General features: G+C 47.0%; 1 protein-coding gene across 50 annotated transcripts in view; it reads left to right on the forward strand.

Moving 5' to 3' along the window:
- CPEB1 (cytoplasmic polyadenylation element binding protein 1) overlaps positions 1 to 14,884 on the forward strand; it is a 112,533-nt gene that overhangs the window by 90,531 nt on the left and 7,118 nt on the right. For 33 of the 50 annotated variants that reach the window (XM_081546876.1, XM_081546871.1, XM_081546898.1 and 30 more), the window contains 5 exons: positions 8,541 to 8,767; positions 10,078 to 10,330; positions 12,501 to 12,614; positions 12,932 to 13,021; positions 13,854 to 13,990. In XM_081546876.1, the coding sequence (XP_081403002.1) occupies positions 8,541 to 8,767; positions 10,078 to 10,330; positions 12,501 to 12,614; positions 12,932 to 13,021; positions 13,854 to 13,990 (821 nt within the window). Of the gene's footprint in view, positions 1 to 8,540; positions 8,768 to 10,077; positions 10,331 to 12,500; positions 12,615 to 12,931; positions 13,037 to 13,853; positions 13,991 to 14,884 lie in introns of all 50 variants that reach the window. The other 17 variants (XM_081546902.1, XM_081546906.1, XM_081546887.1 and 14 more) reach the window with 2 other exon arrangements.

Here is a 14,884-nt window from a genome sequence, read left to right on the forward strand (position 1 = left end):
CTTCCCGCTGTCTTCAGGCCGATTAAGCCTGGGGTGAGAGGGGAGTCTTCAGCAATTTGTTCCTGCTGCTGCTCTGCTTCCAAATAACCTTTCTGAGGCAACACTGAAAACAGGGTTGGGTTCTTCCCTGTGGAACATGGCCTTCTGGGCCCAGCCAAGTTATCCTCACATCTGCCTTGGCTGTCCAGTTCTTCACCGCTCTGTTGCCAGTGTGTAGCACAGTGCCTGGTCCTCGTGTTTTAGCAGGTATTTATTGAATGAATGGTGAGTGCCGAATTAATTCTGGGTGAGTTTGAACTTCAGAGTTCAGACAAGGTCTCTCTTCTGCCTCCTACTTGTGTGATCATCCTGACGGACAGATGGTCCCAAATGATCGGTATCTCTGAGCCCCCATAGCTTTTAGGGTGTGATGGTGCCCTTGCAGAAGGTTTCTGTCATACTCTGGACCATGAATTCTGCTTTGGAGTCAGGTAGTTTACTGAGGAGTAACTTTCAGTGCAGAGAGGAGGGGGGCCTGAGAAGCACTAGGACAACAGGATACCTCCCTGCGGAACAGGAACTTGAGGAGGTTGGGTGCAGGGACCAGGTAGTGCTGACTTTACCTGGGACTTGAGCAGGTCATTTCCTCAGGTGATAAAACTTGTCCAGTGACTGAGACTAGGGAGAAGGGCGGTGTTGGGTACCACCTTGGACCTGTGGGATCCAGAGTTGGTGGAGGGAGTTCAGACTCACAAGAGCACTGCCTGAGCTGGGGTGTGATGTGGAGTTGCAGGGTTGGGGTCACAGGAAAAGAGCATTTTGTTAGCTTTCTATTATGTCTGCAGTGCGTACTGCTCTCTCCGCCTTCCTCCTGTGCCTTCAGGTAGATTTTGAGCAGGCAGCCTAGAACCAAGGGTTGGTATAGGGAAGAAGGTTCCAGGTATGTGGCCTTGTATCTCAAACTAGGGATCTTCCCAGGTGGCTCAGTGGTAAAGAATCGTCCTGCCAATGCAGCAGACATAGATTGCATCCCTGGGTCAGGAATATTCCCTGGAGGAGGAAATGGCAACCCACTCTAGTATTCTTGCCTGGGAAATCCCATGGACAGAGGAGCCTGGCAGGGTATAGTCCACGGCGTCACAAAGAATCAGACAGGACTGAACAACTAAATAACATCATCATCATTTCAGGCTAGAGATAATGTCTCCTGGTCTGGGTGTCTCTCATGACTTCTCCCATCAGATAGGCGGGCACGCAGCTGTGATGGGCTCTCCTGAGCTGAGCTCAGGCTCGGTGTCTGACAGTGCGGACCCTTGTTGCCTGGCTGCCGCCGCAGTCAGACTCTGATGCCTTTGTGCCCGGGGAAGGCTTCTGAAAACTTGAGCCGTGACTCAGCTGTAAAACCCACAGGAGGTGGCACAGAAGGGTAAAAGTGGAGAAAGTTAACAGTCTAAAAATACTACTGCTGATTTGGTCTCTTGTACCCTCTGAAGTAGCACTAATGAGCTGGAACCCTCTGCCAGGTCCTCTCCTCCCTGTGACTTCGCCGAGAGCCGTCTGTAGCCGCTGTGGATTCCTGCTAGTGTGCAGGTGGGGTGGGTCCTCTGCTGAAGCAGAGGACACGGTTCTCCTTAGTCACATTTGCAAAATGAGGATCCACCATCCACTTGGCCCCCAGGGCTGGGGACACCTGGTAAACCTCAAGACTTCCGTGTTCCCTGAGTTGTAGAGGTAAGGATAGGAACAGAGTTGAAGAGGTCAGGGCCTTGGCCACCACTGTAAGGTGACTATAGGACAGCCCCCTACCCCACCCTTAATCCATCTAGGTTAACATTCGACATCTGACCTTGATGAAGCGCTCTGCCCTGTGAGGGGGAGTGGAGGTTGAGATCAGTCACTGGCCTATAGCATAAGGGACCTGTCACTTCCACTGGATTTTAGGTTGTATGGCTTGAAGAGAGTGACTTTCCAGTGGGTACATTTTATACTTCAAGTTAGGAAGACATGCCAGCTCTTTCCATCTCGATTCCTGGCTGGTGGGAACCAGTGCTGCTCACTGAGCATCCTTGTAGAGGGGAGATGTGGTCTCATGGGCCGAAGTGAGGTGCCACCTCCCCGAGGAGCCCAGTGTCTCTGCTGCTCTCCTCCCTTTGATCTGTAGATGCTCAGAGAACTGTCTGGCCGGGTCCTTCGTGAGGTTGGGCTAGAGACAGACAGGCCACCGTAGAGCATTGGACCATGAGTGACGGTTTCTGGAAACTTGGCTCCTTCTGTGGGTGGAAGAAAAGATCAACCCCCCTAGAAAATCCTTGCCTCTTGATAATAGGTTTTCTTGTCTTCCTTGTATCTTCTAGTCAAACTCCTCTATTCTTGGTCTCTTTAGTGTAGTATTTGCAGGAAACTGACGTGTGGAGGTGCTGACAGGACTAGGTGTGTTAATTCTGGTACACGGTGATCTTACATGTTCGGCTGATGGCACTGCCCCCTCCCGTTTGCCTCTGTGGCTAGTATAATGTTCAGTGGGGGCTCTTCCGTGCTTCTTGTTTCTCAGTGTAGAAGTGTTTTTTCAGTGGCTGTGAGGATCCTGGGGAGAGTGACCCTCTTCAACCTGTATCTGTATATGTTTAATTCTCTTTCGAGAAAGTATTTGAAACTAGTTGAAGGAATATTGTCACAAATATGATATGTCAAGTAACTATTCTTCTCTCAACCTCTGTTTTGGTGATGGGCAGGGTCAGGATGAACTAAGTAAGGTTTTTTCCTATAACTCCGAATTGTACCTAAGGCAGCACTGTGTCCTTAAATTGAGTAACCTTGATAGGAATGGGCATAGCCTCAGTGAGCACACTGCTCCTGGGGATACAATACTGCCTTTCTTGCAGTGCTGTTCAGCAGGCATTGATCACCTGCTTTCTGCTAGATGTTGACTGATTACTACTGGAATGAGTGGTAAAGATGGTCCTTTGGTGTGCTTGGTGGAGAAGGCAGAACTCTGTACCCATGTGTGCCTGCAAATATCTATACAAGTGTTTTTGACCCTTTAAAAGCTAGTTTAAAAGAAGATTTCTCTTATAGGCAGAGGCTCCAAAGGTACTCAGTTGCCATTTTTCCCCTTGGGATTCTAGTCCCAGTTAGTTGTGCTTGATTTCCCTTTTCTGATCCGATCAGTTGCCTTGAAAAAGATGAAGAAAGTCAAATGAGAACTGATTAGTTTTCCTTCCTGTCATTAAAAATTTTTTTTGTTTGGAAATTTCAAATTTACAGAAAATCACAAGTATAAAAATTATACAAAATTCCTTTATTTAGATTCTCCTGTTGACATTTACCTCATTTGCTTTATCATTTGCAATTCTCTCTCGTTATATATCTCTTTATATGATTTCTTTCTGTACCATAGGACTAGAGATGTTCTAACACACATTGACATACAACAAAAGCTATGAATGTCAGTCAGCGTAAAATTGATGGTACTCATTAAACTCATGCTCTTATTGGTCACATTCCAGTTTTGCCCAGAGACCCAGTAGTGTCCTCACAGCATTTTTCTCTTCCTTGTCTCTTAGCAGTTGTCTGCCTGAAACATTAGGCCCAGGCTCTCTTTGTATTTGCTCCGTATGAGGGTATGAGCTTACAGAGTTCTTGTCTTGAATGTTTCTCACAATGTTCAGCTTGTTCCTGGCTGTCACATTTCCTGAAACTATTATCACAATTCATGCCAATCTTTTTAAAATTCTTTGTTTGTTCCTGGTTAGACCTCTCTTCCTCTTTCATCTCCCCCATAACGTGGGTGGCAGGCCAAGGGGATGTCTCAGAGATCAAGCTCCCTGGGTCATGTCTTATGTAGCCACCTTGGTTTCTTTTTTACTCCTGGGTGCCAGTTGCTGTTGTGCTGTAAAAGCTGTGTTTGAATAATCCAGTTTTTTTTAAGTCAAGCAAAGAATTACTTAGGAAAGGTTTAAGGGTGTGGTAAAGGGGAACTGATTAGAAGCTTGAAGTAGCAAGCCTCAGGTTTGTCTAGATTAACGCTTCTCAGACTTTAATGTGCACACAAATCTCCTGGGGATCTTGTTAAAATGCAGGTTCTGATTCAGTAGGTCTGGAGTGGGGCCCAGAATACATTTTTAATGAGTTCCTACAGCAGCAAGGTCCTAGGGAAGTTTTAAGACTTGGATGATTTAGATCCCAAGGTACTGACCTCTGGAATCCCAGAGTTAGCTTATCTGTAGTTGATGGTCTTAAAGGAATTTGAACAAAAGAGAAGTGTCAAGACCAGAAGATGTAAAGTCCTGAGTATTGGAAAAAAAAAAGTAGTGAATGATGTGTTGCAGAGGATAAAGCAAGAAATCAGAAAGGATTGGGTCCCACTCTGCCACTCACTACCTGACAAACTCACTATAAACACTTGACCTTTGAGCCCTGGTTTCCTTTTGTTAAGATGGGATAATAATACCCAGTTCTTAGGATTCAGCTTAAGAGTATTTATCTAAAGTGGTTCTGACTTGGTATCTGGAATATTTTAGATGTACAGTGAGTGGAAGCTGCTGTTAGTGAGTGGTCGGAGCTTCCTTGAACCTGGTCCAGATTGTTGAACAGATGATTTGACCATGAACTTGGAGTCCTTAAGGAAGTGGAGTTCATTAGTGGCCACCGTCGGTTGTCATGCCATTTTCTTCTTAGACAGGCTCATTATTCAATTGGAGTGTTACAGACATAATCTCTAGCTTTGACGCAGGAATTTGACAAAGCCTCAAGATATGTTTGTGAGCATGTCAAAAAAAAAATTGTTAGCTAGTTGAGGTGGATGGGTTTGTGACTATTAGATGCATCAGTACAGTCGTGAACACAGATTAACATAAATGAGAAATGGGGCCTACACTGGCACCCACATTGCTTTCAGAAACACCTTTTTAAAATGTTGGGTGAAGACAGTCACCGTAGTCCATATTTGTCATCCTTGGTGCCCCCAGACACAAGTCATTTGGGCCTGGCATCTCCTTAAGTATTTTTCTGCATCCTGGTTCATGCTGTTTTTCCCTCAACTCTTGGAGCGGTCTGCACTGCCACCCTTTTCTGGGATCAACAAACTGCCCTTTATCTTGTTTGTCCCTGGGGGATGGATGGATGGTTTTTCCCTTCAGGATGATGTTATCTTGGGTGGAAGCTTCTCCCCCAAGCCTCGTCTCCCTCACAGTCATTCTTTTTATTCTTCTTACCAGTTCCCCAGTCCTTTACCTTCTCTGAGGAGCTCAGTATCCATGTTACGTTTTAACCCCAGGCTTGCTTGTCACTGTGGGTCCATTTAAGGATGCCGTCCAGCAGTGTAGCCTCCACACACCCCACCTCAGCCACCTGTGATCACACAAGCTGATGGCACCATCCTTGAGACTCAGTCTTCTCGGTCCCCTTACCTTGTCTCTCCCATCTGCTCCTCACTCCTCTGGTAGCTGACAGCACGTGGCCACTGCTGGTTCTCCATTTGCCTCCAGTGTCGTTCACCTGTGACACATGACCATGTCTTCCATCCTCTCTGTGGCTGGTCCATCAGCCCACCGATGGACACATTTCCTCCTTCACGTTCTCTTGGGAAAGACCGCACAGCCCCGTGTCTGCTCAGGTTCCTGACACTGCCTGTGCGAGCCGCCCATGTCTGACTTGACCTTCAGCCTCAGCCGGGTGCTGGCTGCCAGCCCCGTCTTCCCTTGGCCCTTGGTAGCCCCCTTGGCTGTCCTCACAGGAGCTGCCGCATGTCTCCCACCCTCCCTCAGGATAAAGTCTAAATGCCCTGACCTGACTTTCAAAGCTCTCTAAGATTTGATTGTTACCTCTTCATTCACCACCATAAACTTGTTTCTGTAAAATGTGAAGAAAGATGAGGCCCTTCAGGGCAATGGGACCACTTTTAAGACCAGTACATGTGATCTGTATTGTCAGAGAACTGTCAGTTTTCACAGTGTTTTTGTTTTTTTTTTTTATAAATTTATTTATTTTAGTTGGGGGCTAATTACTTTACAATATTGTAATAGTTTTTGCCATACATTGACATGAATCAGCCATGGGTTTACATGTGTTCCCCTTCCCGGACCCCCCACCCACCTCCCTCCCCATCCCATCCTTCTGGATCATCCCATTGCCCCGGCCCTGAGCCCTTGTCACATGCATCGAACATGGAATGGTGCTCTGTTTCACATATGACAATACACATGTCTCAATGCCATTCTCCCAGAACGTCCCACCCTCACCTTCTCCCTCAGAGTCCATAAAATTGTTCCATGCATCTGTGTCTCTTATTCTGTCTCGCATATAGGGTTATCGTTACCATCTTTCAAATTCCATATATATGCATTAGTATACTGTATTGTTGTTTTTCTTTCTGGCTTACTTCACTCTGTATAATGGGCTCCAGTTTCATCCATCTCAGTAGAACCGATTCAAATGTATTTTTTTTAATGGCTGAGTAATATTCCATTGTGTATATGTACCACAGCTTCCTTAAAAAACTGGGAATAGAACTGCCATATGACCCAGCAATCCCACTGCTGGGCATATACACCGAGGAAACCAGAATTGAAAGAGACGCGTGTACCCCAATGTTCATCGCAGCACTGTTTACAATAGCCAGGACATGGAAGCAACCTAGATGTCCATCAGCAGATGAATGGATAAGGAAGCTGTGGTACATATACACAGTGTTTTTTGTTTGTTTGTTTTTTGCCACGTCTTGCAGCTCCGAGGAAGAGCCTGGAGTAAATCTTCACACCGCCCTCTCAGCATGAATTCCAGGGACCTGGACTTTGTGTGCCGTTGAGACAGGGCTTTGTCAGGCATATTTGAGAAACTTGACAGACAATTTCTGATGGGTGTCAGAATTCAAGCGTGAGAGACACTTGGTTTCAGTATGCAGTTTAGTGCTTGTGCTCAGGAAACTAGTTAAAAGAATGTTTCCTTAAAAAATGAAGTCTTTAAGTAATAAACTCCCCAACACACACACATACTAGACTGGCTGCCAGCCCTCCTGAGTGTTGGCCAGCATGTGGAGGGACTGATTATCCCCCGTGCTGGTGGGAAGGTGAACTGGTATATCTGCTTTGGAGAACGGTAGGACAGTTTCTTTAAAAATTAAGGATAAATACAATAAAATAAACACATCCAAGACCATTCCCTGCATTAAAAAAAAAAAAAAGTTAAGGAAACACTGCCTTCTCTTGATCCTCTCTGGTTGGCTGAGGGGGGAGCGGGCCGATCTGATCCTGTGCAAATGCTCTGTGGTGAATGGTGTACCCTGGAAGCATGCTTTCACTTTGATTTCATGCTTTGAGAGGTTTATTCATGCCTCCCGAGACCCACCACAGCCCCAGCCAGAGACCCAGACTGACTTGGACCCTGAGAGGAAACCAGCTCAGGTGACCTGTGTCTCACTCAACTACTAGTGACTAATTGTGAGCTGGAGCCACTCACAGCCACCGTGTACTAGACAGTTTCACATGTAAACATGCTATTTTGGTTTCACTTCATAGCGTTTTTGAGGGGAGTGTTTTCCCCTTTCTGCAGATGAAAATAAAAAAACCAGAGTAATGAGACTTCTTTCTAACCTCAGTGCCACCGTAACTCCGTGGCCAAAGCCCTCTCCCCCCCCACCCCCTTTTAGTGGATAAAAGGGTGTTTTGCTTTGCTTTGGATTCCTGTTTCCCCAGGGCCAAGTGTGGGAAAATGCTGCTGTCTTCTGCTGTCCACTTTACCTCCCTTATCTCTCCTGGCCTCAGATTCACTCTTTTTTTGATGTTTAATATTTAAATATTTATTGTGCACTGGGCTCTGCTGTGCTGAGCGCTTTCCATCTGCTATCTTAATTACTGACTCCTCCTGACCATGTTACGAAGCAGTTGGTATTCCACCCAAGATGCCATGAGAAAACGGAGACTCAGAGCTTCCCATAGCAGGCAACTGTATGAAGGTGGTATCAGGCTCAGCCAGGATTACTGTCAGCCAGAACAGCTTAACTACAACGTCACTGCTTCCATCCTAAACGTTTGAAGTCCAGGGTTGTGTAGGAGAGAATCTGCATGGGCTGGAATTCTGCATACAGGAGCCTCTCAGATGAGATAGATGCTCATGCTCTGCCGGACTTCTGGGGCATGACATGGAATTCTGTGTTTTAGCTATGTAGTGTTAGAAAGGTGAGGTGTGTTCTTCTGATAGACACGTTGTTAGGCAGCAAGGAAGGAATATGGTTTGGGCTTCCTAACTGTGCCGACAGTGTCTCCTGTGATGACATGGGCATGTGTATCCAGACATTGGTAGTGGCTGTCACAAGGACCCCCCAGTGGCACAGTGTCCCAAACGCTGGCACTGACCCAGGGACTCGAGTCTTAAGAAAGCCATCCTTTTCCTGCCTCTCATTAGATATCCTGCGTGTACATCTGCTCGTTATGCTCGTCACTGTGGTTCTCTCAGGCTTTTGGTGGTCCTGCCTTGGTATGTCTTGCTCTGAGTGTAAAGGGAAAGCTCTTGTCTGGGAAGAAAACTAAGAGGTGATGAGATTTTTTTTTCTCCGCTCTTCCTAGTACTGAGCATGCTCCATAACCCACTGGGCAATGTTCTGGGGAAGCCCCCCTTGAGCTTCCTGCCTCTGGACCCGCTTGGATCTGACTTGGTGGACAAATTTCCAGCACCCTCCATTAGAGGACCGCGCCTGGACACCCGGCCCATCCTGGACTCTCGCTCTAGCAGCCCTTCTGACTCGGACACCAGTGGCTTCAGCTCGGGATCAGATCACCTCTCAGATTTGATCGTATGTAGCTTACTGGGGGATTGGTGGGGAAAGCAGGTGAGCTTGAGCAGGTAGGGTGCAGGCTGCGAGGTGGGGCGATGGGAGGCACCAGGACTTATGAACCTCGGCAGAACGAAGGGTGCCCTGTGTCCCCACTCCTCCTAGTGAGCAGCGTACTCGGAACCTGAGCTGAGACCTCTGCACCAGTTACTCCAAGAGCTGTTAGGAAACAGTTTCGAGAGTAAATAGCGGAGTCCTGGCAGGATTCTGAAGTGTAACTTGTTCCCTAAGAGTGACCCTAAACGGTGACCATGAGCAGGTCCCTTTGATTCTCAGGCTGCAGTTTATTCCTCTATAAAGATTGGGCTTCCCTTGTGGCTCAGCTGGTAAAGAATCCCCTGCAATGTGGGAGACCTGGGTTTGATCCCTGGGTTGGGAGATCCCCTGGAGAAGGGAACAGCTACCCATTCCAGTATTGAGGCCTGGAGAATTCCATGGACTGTATAGTCCATGGGGTCACAAAGAGTTGGACACGACTGAGCGACTTTCACTTCACAAAGTGGAATTAAATGAGATGCTCCTAATTCTGTTCGTTACTTTAGATGGGGCTCAGTCTTAGGAATCTGCCTGGTAACCAGCTTTAATATTGATACTTTGAGATTTTTGTTTAAAGAATTTTCTCAGATCCCTGCCCCAAAGGTTGATTGATGAAGGGATATGGACAGACAACTCACAAAAGAGGAAATAGAGGCAGTATTTCAACTTACAGGAGATACTTTATTGAGTAATTCTTTCAGTTTATTTCTTGATAATGTGGTATATTTTTACCTACTTAAATTAGTAGAATTTAAAGCGTTGACACAAGTGTATAGTGAAACTGGTGTTCTCACACACTTTTGACAGAACACAGAACTCTCACAGAAAGCATTTTGACATCTTATGTCTAGGAATGTGACCAGAGAACACACAAAATAAGAAGCAGCTACACCTTAAAGTTTTTATTTATAATCATGAAAACCTGGAAAGTATCTAAATGTTGAGCAGTAGGTGGAATAGGTCAGTGAAGTGTAACTTGTTCCCTAAATAGAATATCATAAACTAACTAAAAATGGTTATGAAGATTGGCAATATGAAGTAAAAAACTGAATTGGGGAGAAAATTTATTTAAATTATGATATAAGAGCAGCTGCTCTCAAAAATGCATAGGAAGAAAGTCTAAAAGAAAATATATCAAATACTATAATGGTATTTTTCATAATTTCTATAGTGTAATTATTACTTTTATAACACTTGTCATTTAAAAACCTCTATCTTCCTTTTTCCTTCCCTAGTCAAGCCTCCGAATTTCCCCTCCCCTGCCCTTCCTGTCTCTGACAGGGGGTGGCCCCAGAGACCCTTTAAAGATGGGGGTTGGGTCCCGGATGGACCAAGAGCAAGCTGCTCTGGCTGCAGTCACTCCCTCCCCAACCAGTGCATCAAAGAGATGGCCAGGAGCTTCTGTGTGGCCGTCCTGGGACCTCCTCGAAGCTCCCAAAGACCCTTTCAGCATAGAGAGAGAGGCCAGGCTACACAGGCAAGCTGCAGGTAAGTGTGGCCTTGCGCCTGCAGTGGGGCCCGAGGCCTCATTGTCGGGGCAGACAGGTGAACTGTCCAGAAGAAGACTTGATTGCATGGTGAAGTCTCTGCATCTGCACAGAATGGTCTGTTCTGAGGAGTAAGTGCTAATGGGGACAAACTCGGGAATGTCTTTGAGTCGGAGCAGAGAGGGAACGAAATGACCTAGGACCACAGGGTCATGCCTCTAAGCGTTTGGATCCACTTCTGACTTGTTCTCTTCCATGAGATCATGCACTGCTGTTGCTTTTGAGTCTTTTCTTGGGTGGATGCTTCAAAAGAAACCCTGGCAGGGGTGCCTAGAATTTTGTCTGCCTCCCCCCTACCCCTCCCCAGACACGTCAGGCACAGCCCACACTGGAGCCTCCTTCCCCAGGACTTTCTGTTTTATCCATTTGTCCATCTCCAAGGTAACGGATGTCTGTTACCGTTGCTCCCCTAGGAAGTAACTTTACCATGCTTTTGGGTGAGGCCATTATATCGACTTCTGTTTTTGTTCACAAAATATTGCTGATGATGCCTAAATTTCCTGCTGTAGCAATACATTGGACCTGTGCCTTTCAGAGAGTGGCCTTCCGTGTCATTGTCCTGAATGAAAATGATGGTTCATTTCACTGGCTGTGCAGTCCATTGCTGGAGGAGAGTAAAATGGGCGAGGACTAGTTGGTCCCCGCTGAGGTCGATCTCTGACCTGCAAGGGCACAGACTGAGTGGGGACAGGATTGAAGACTGGTGTGATAGAATGCTGGACTGCTCAGTCACCAAGAACAGCAGGGACTCTAGAAAGTTTAGGGCAGGCCAAACAGAAGATAGTTTCAACTCTATACAGCAACAAGGGTTTCTTAACGAGATGTTTGAGTCAGAGAAACTTTATAAGAGGTTTGGACAGAGTTCTGTTTGGTATAAACAGGAAGCTGAGGGATTGGGAGAAAATCTCTTACTGTACAGTGCTGGCATCAAGAAGGCCCAGTGTCTCCTTCGGTGCCGTAAGGATGGGTCTAGAGATGGTGCAGAATGATTCTGACTGGGAGCAGTTGTGACCACATTCTTGTCCTGCTGTTGGTGGTTCTTACTGTCAGTGTACTGACTTCTGTGAGTGATGAGCTCACAGAGCAGACAGAGGAACGGAATGACGTTCCTTACTTGAACATTTGCAGAGAAGGTCCATTTGGACTAGGAAGCATTTAGGATATTGTATGATAAGTTGTCCAGTTTGCTTTCAAGTACAGGCATACCTTGTTTTATTGAACTTCACTTTATTGCACTTCACAAATACTGAATTTAAAAAAAAATTTTTTTTTTGGAGTACAGTTGATTAACACTGCTGCATACAGTTTCAACTGTATGCAAAGTGATTCAGTTATAAAGGTGTATGTATCAATTCTTTTTCAAGTTCTTTTCCCATTTAGGTTATTACAGAATATTGAGCAGAGTTCCCTGTGCCATACATTAGGTCCTTACTAGTTATCTATTTTAAATAGAGCAGTGTGTACATGTCAATCCCAAACTTCCAATCTATCGACATTGCTTTTTTTTTCCCTAACAAATTGAAAGTTTATAGTGACCTGTGTTGTCAGATGATGATTAGCATTTTTTAGCCAATAAAGTATTTTTTTAGACATAATGTCACACACTTAATAGACGATAACATAAATACAACCTTTATATGCACTGGGAAACCAGAAACTTTGTATGATCAGCTTTATTGCAATGTTCATTTTATTGTGGTGATTTGGCACAAAACCCTGCAATGCCTCCGAGGTATGCCTATAATTCTAAATTCAAATTAATTGTTATTGTAAGCAATGACTAGATAAAACTGCCTTCTGGTTAGTGTATCAGTTTTATGTTTGAAAATTGCTCAGGTTGTGATGGTTTTCACCCTGCACATGTGGTTTGCCATTCCTCCCAGTTTTAGTGGAGAAACAGAACTGGTGAATCAGGGTTACCATACTGGGCTGACAGGTTTGGGGAGGTGTCCGGTTTCTTGCCTTTCAGAGTAGTCATGAATGTTCTCCCAGCAGCCAGGCTAGGGGACTGTGGCCTGTCTCTCCTTCCCGAGCAAGTTCACCGCAGAGAAGGGCAGGGCAGTGCCTTTGTGGCTTCTTTGACTCCTGTTTCTCTTTGTCTTCCGCCAAAGCTGTGAACGAAGCCACCTGCACGTGGAGCGGCCAGCTGCCTCCCCGGAACTACAAGAACCCCATCTACTCTTGCAAGGTGTTCCTAGGAGGCGTCCCTTGGGACATTACGGAAGGTGAGCTCTGAGGCCTTCTGCTTCCGGTGTTGAACGTGGCCCTGTGTTTCCAGAGCGTGAAACTTGGCCTTGAGGCCAGGCCAGGAACTGAACCTCTGCCCGGGCTCAGGGTATGACAGGAACAGCTGTGAGGGGAGAGGTGCCTTCATAGACCCTGCAGTGCTGCTGGGTCTGGTGCCCACATGTGTCACCGGAGATCTAGGGCCAGTTCAGAGTTGTTTGTCCAGGAGAACGAGCGACACTGGTGGCCCTGTGCTTGTGCCTTCCTGGGCAGAAAGGTGCCTAAGTGTCTGCCATTCTTTTCCATCTCTCTGCAGCTGGATTGATTAACACCTTCCGTGTTTTCGGCTCTTTGAGTGTGGAGTGGCCTGGTAAGGATGGCAAGCACCCCCGGTGTCCTCCCAAAGGTAATATGCCGAAAGGTAATGCAGACATGGTAGGAGCTTTTTCTCCCTCCCCAGTACCTGATTGCACTGAGGGACGCTGGGATGGCACGTGCATGCTGGTAATGTGGTTCGGGCGTTCCAGAGCACAGAGCTCTTGGCACTTCTCCTCACCCAGCACGCCCCTGTGTTCCTTCTGAGCTAACGTTCCACCTGTCCATCCAGAGTCACACTGCCTGGAAAAGCCCGTGCACACCTCCCTCCAACCTGAACCCCAGCAGTTTTGTCCTCTCAAAGCGAGGTGTTTGAAAAGCTTTCCTGTACTTGCCTTTCCTGCCCAGTGACACTGTCGCCTGACCTGATTCTGAGATCCCTCTGGAGTTAGCAGGAATGAGGACCAAGTGTCTGAGTCCTCACTGGCCTGAAATGAGATTCACTCCCTGTAGAAAGGAGTAGGTGCTATTTTCACGCTGCCCCATCTTCACTGATGTACTGAACCCAGTGGTCGAACTAGGCTTTTAAAGAAGTACCTTCGCCCCCTCGCCACAGACCTGGTGTTGCTCCTTCCCCCAGGAAAGCCAGGCTTGCTGATGTGAGCATGCTTTGTGCTGTGATGTGAAGAGCTGTGTGGTGACGACGGGACCCTCTGTCCTGCCGCACCCACCCTTCCCTTACTAGATGGGAAATGGTGAGCATCCCTCCCCCCATTGGAAGTAGGACACAAATGTGTCTTACCCATATGCTGTCTTTCTTGGGGGGGGGAAGAAACCAGCAACAACACTCGGCCATAAATCCCCGGCTGAGGAGTAGCCCCCCAGAGGGATGTTAATGCAGTTTCTCCTTCCCCCGGTAACAGGGTATGTGTATCTGGTCTTCGAACTGGAGAAGTCTGTCCGGGCCTTGCTTCAGGCTTGCTCTCATGACCCACTGAGCCCGGACGGCCTGAGCGAGTACTACTTCAAGATGTCCAGCCGGAGAATGCGCTGCAAGGAGGTGAGCTGGCGCAGAGCCCATGCTGGATCAGGTGCCTGGCTGTGAGGAGGCGGGCTTCATGGGGATGTGGGTACGCAGGTGCAGACACGAATTCCTGCTGAGGCGAGAGGGCTGCTCCTCTTGCCCCGCGGTGAGTGCAGCGAACACTCTAATGTATTAAAGCTGCCGCTGCCACCTCTGGGCATTAATGGTCTGTGTGCTCCTGCTCATGGAAATCAGACTGTCCCAGCTCCCACTCTCCTTCCTACTCTAGCCAACACTTCCTTCCCAAACCTCTTCTCTTAGAAATGAGATGGACTCTGCTTGGTCTTAACATCTACAGTTGTTCCTCCTAGTCCTGCCCTCCAGCTGTGCCTGCTGACCTCCCAACCTGCGGTGGGTAAATCCCTCTGTAGCTGCTCCACCCACCCACGGTGACTTCTGCACTGCCGTTCGGGGCTTTTTTAGTATGTGGTTCTGTCCATCTGATTCTCTCTCCCTTCGCATCTCTGCTGTCAGCCTTGTGTGCGATTAGCATCATGAGTCTCAAGCAAGGAGTCATCCTACCTGGGGCCTCACTGCATGTTCTTGGACCCTGTCTCAGGATTTCTAAGTCAGTTTGGTTGGAGCTTGAGAATCTCCACCTTAACCAAGTTCCCCAGGTGGTGCTATAGTGGGTGGTGTTTGAAAACTACTTGTCAAAGAAAGTTCTGAACTCGGGAATAAGTGTTACTTTTTAAAATTTGATTCTAGAGTGTATTTTGTGATATTGAACTAGATAGTCAATATCTCTCAAACTTCATTTCCTCATTTATAAAATGGAAAATTGAAATGCCTATATTAGTAAAAAGATCTGCAGTTGCCAGGGCTTACAGGGTTGGAGGATGAACAAGCAAAGCCTAGAAGATTTTGAGG

Source organism: Giraffa tippelskirchi, chromosome 12 (assembly GCF_054371585.1).
Source record: "Giraffa tippelskirchi isolate mGirTip1 chromosome 12, T2T-mGirTip1v1.2.pri, whole genome shotgun sequence".
In the NCBI taxonomy this organism is placed as follows: domain Eukaryota; kingdom Metazoa; phylum Chordata; class Mammalia; order Artiodactyla; family Giraffidae; genus Giraffa; species Giraffa tippelskirchi.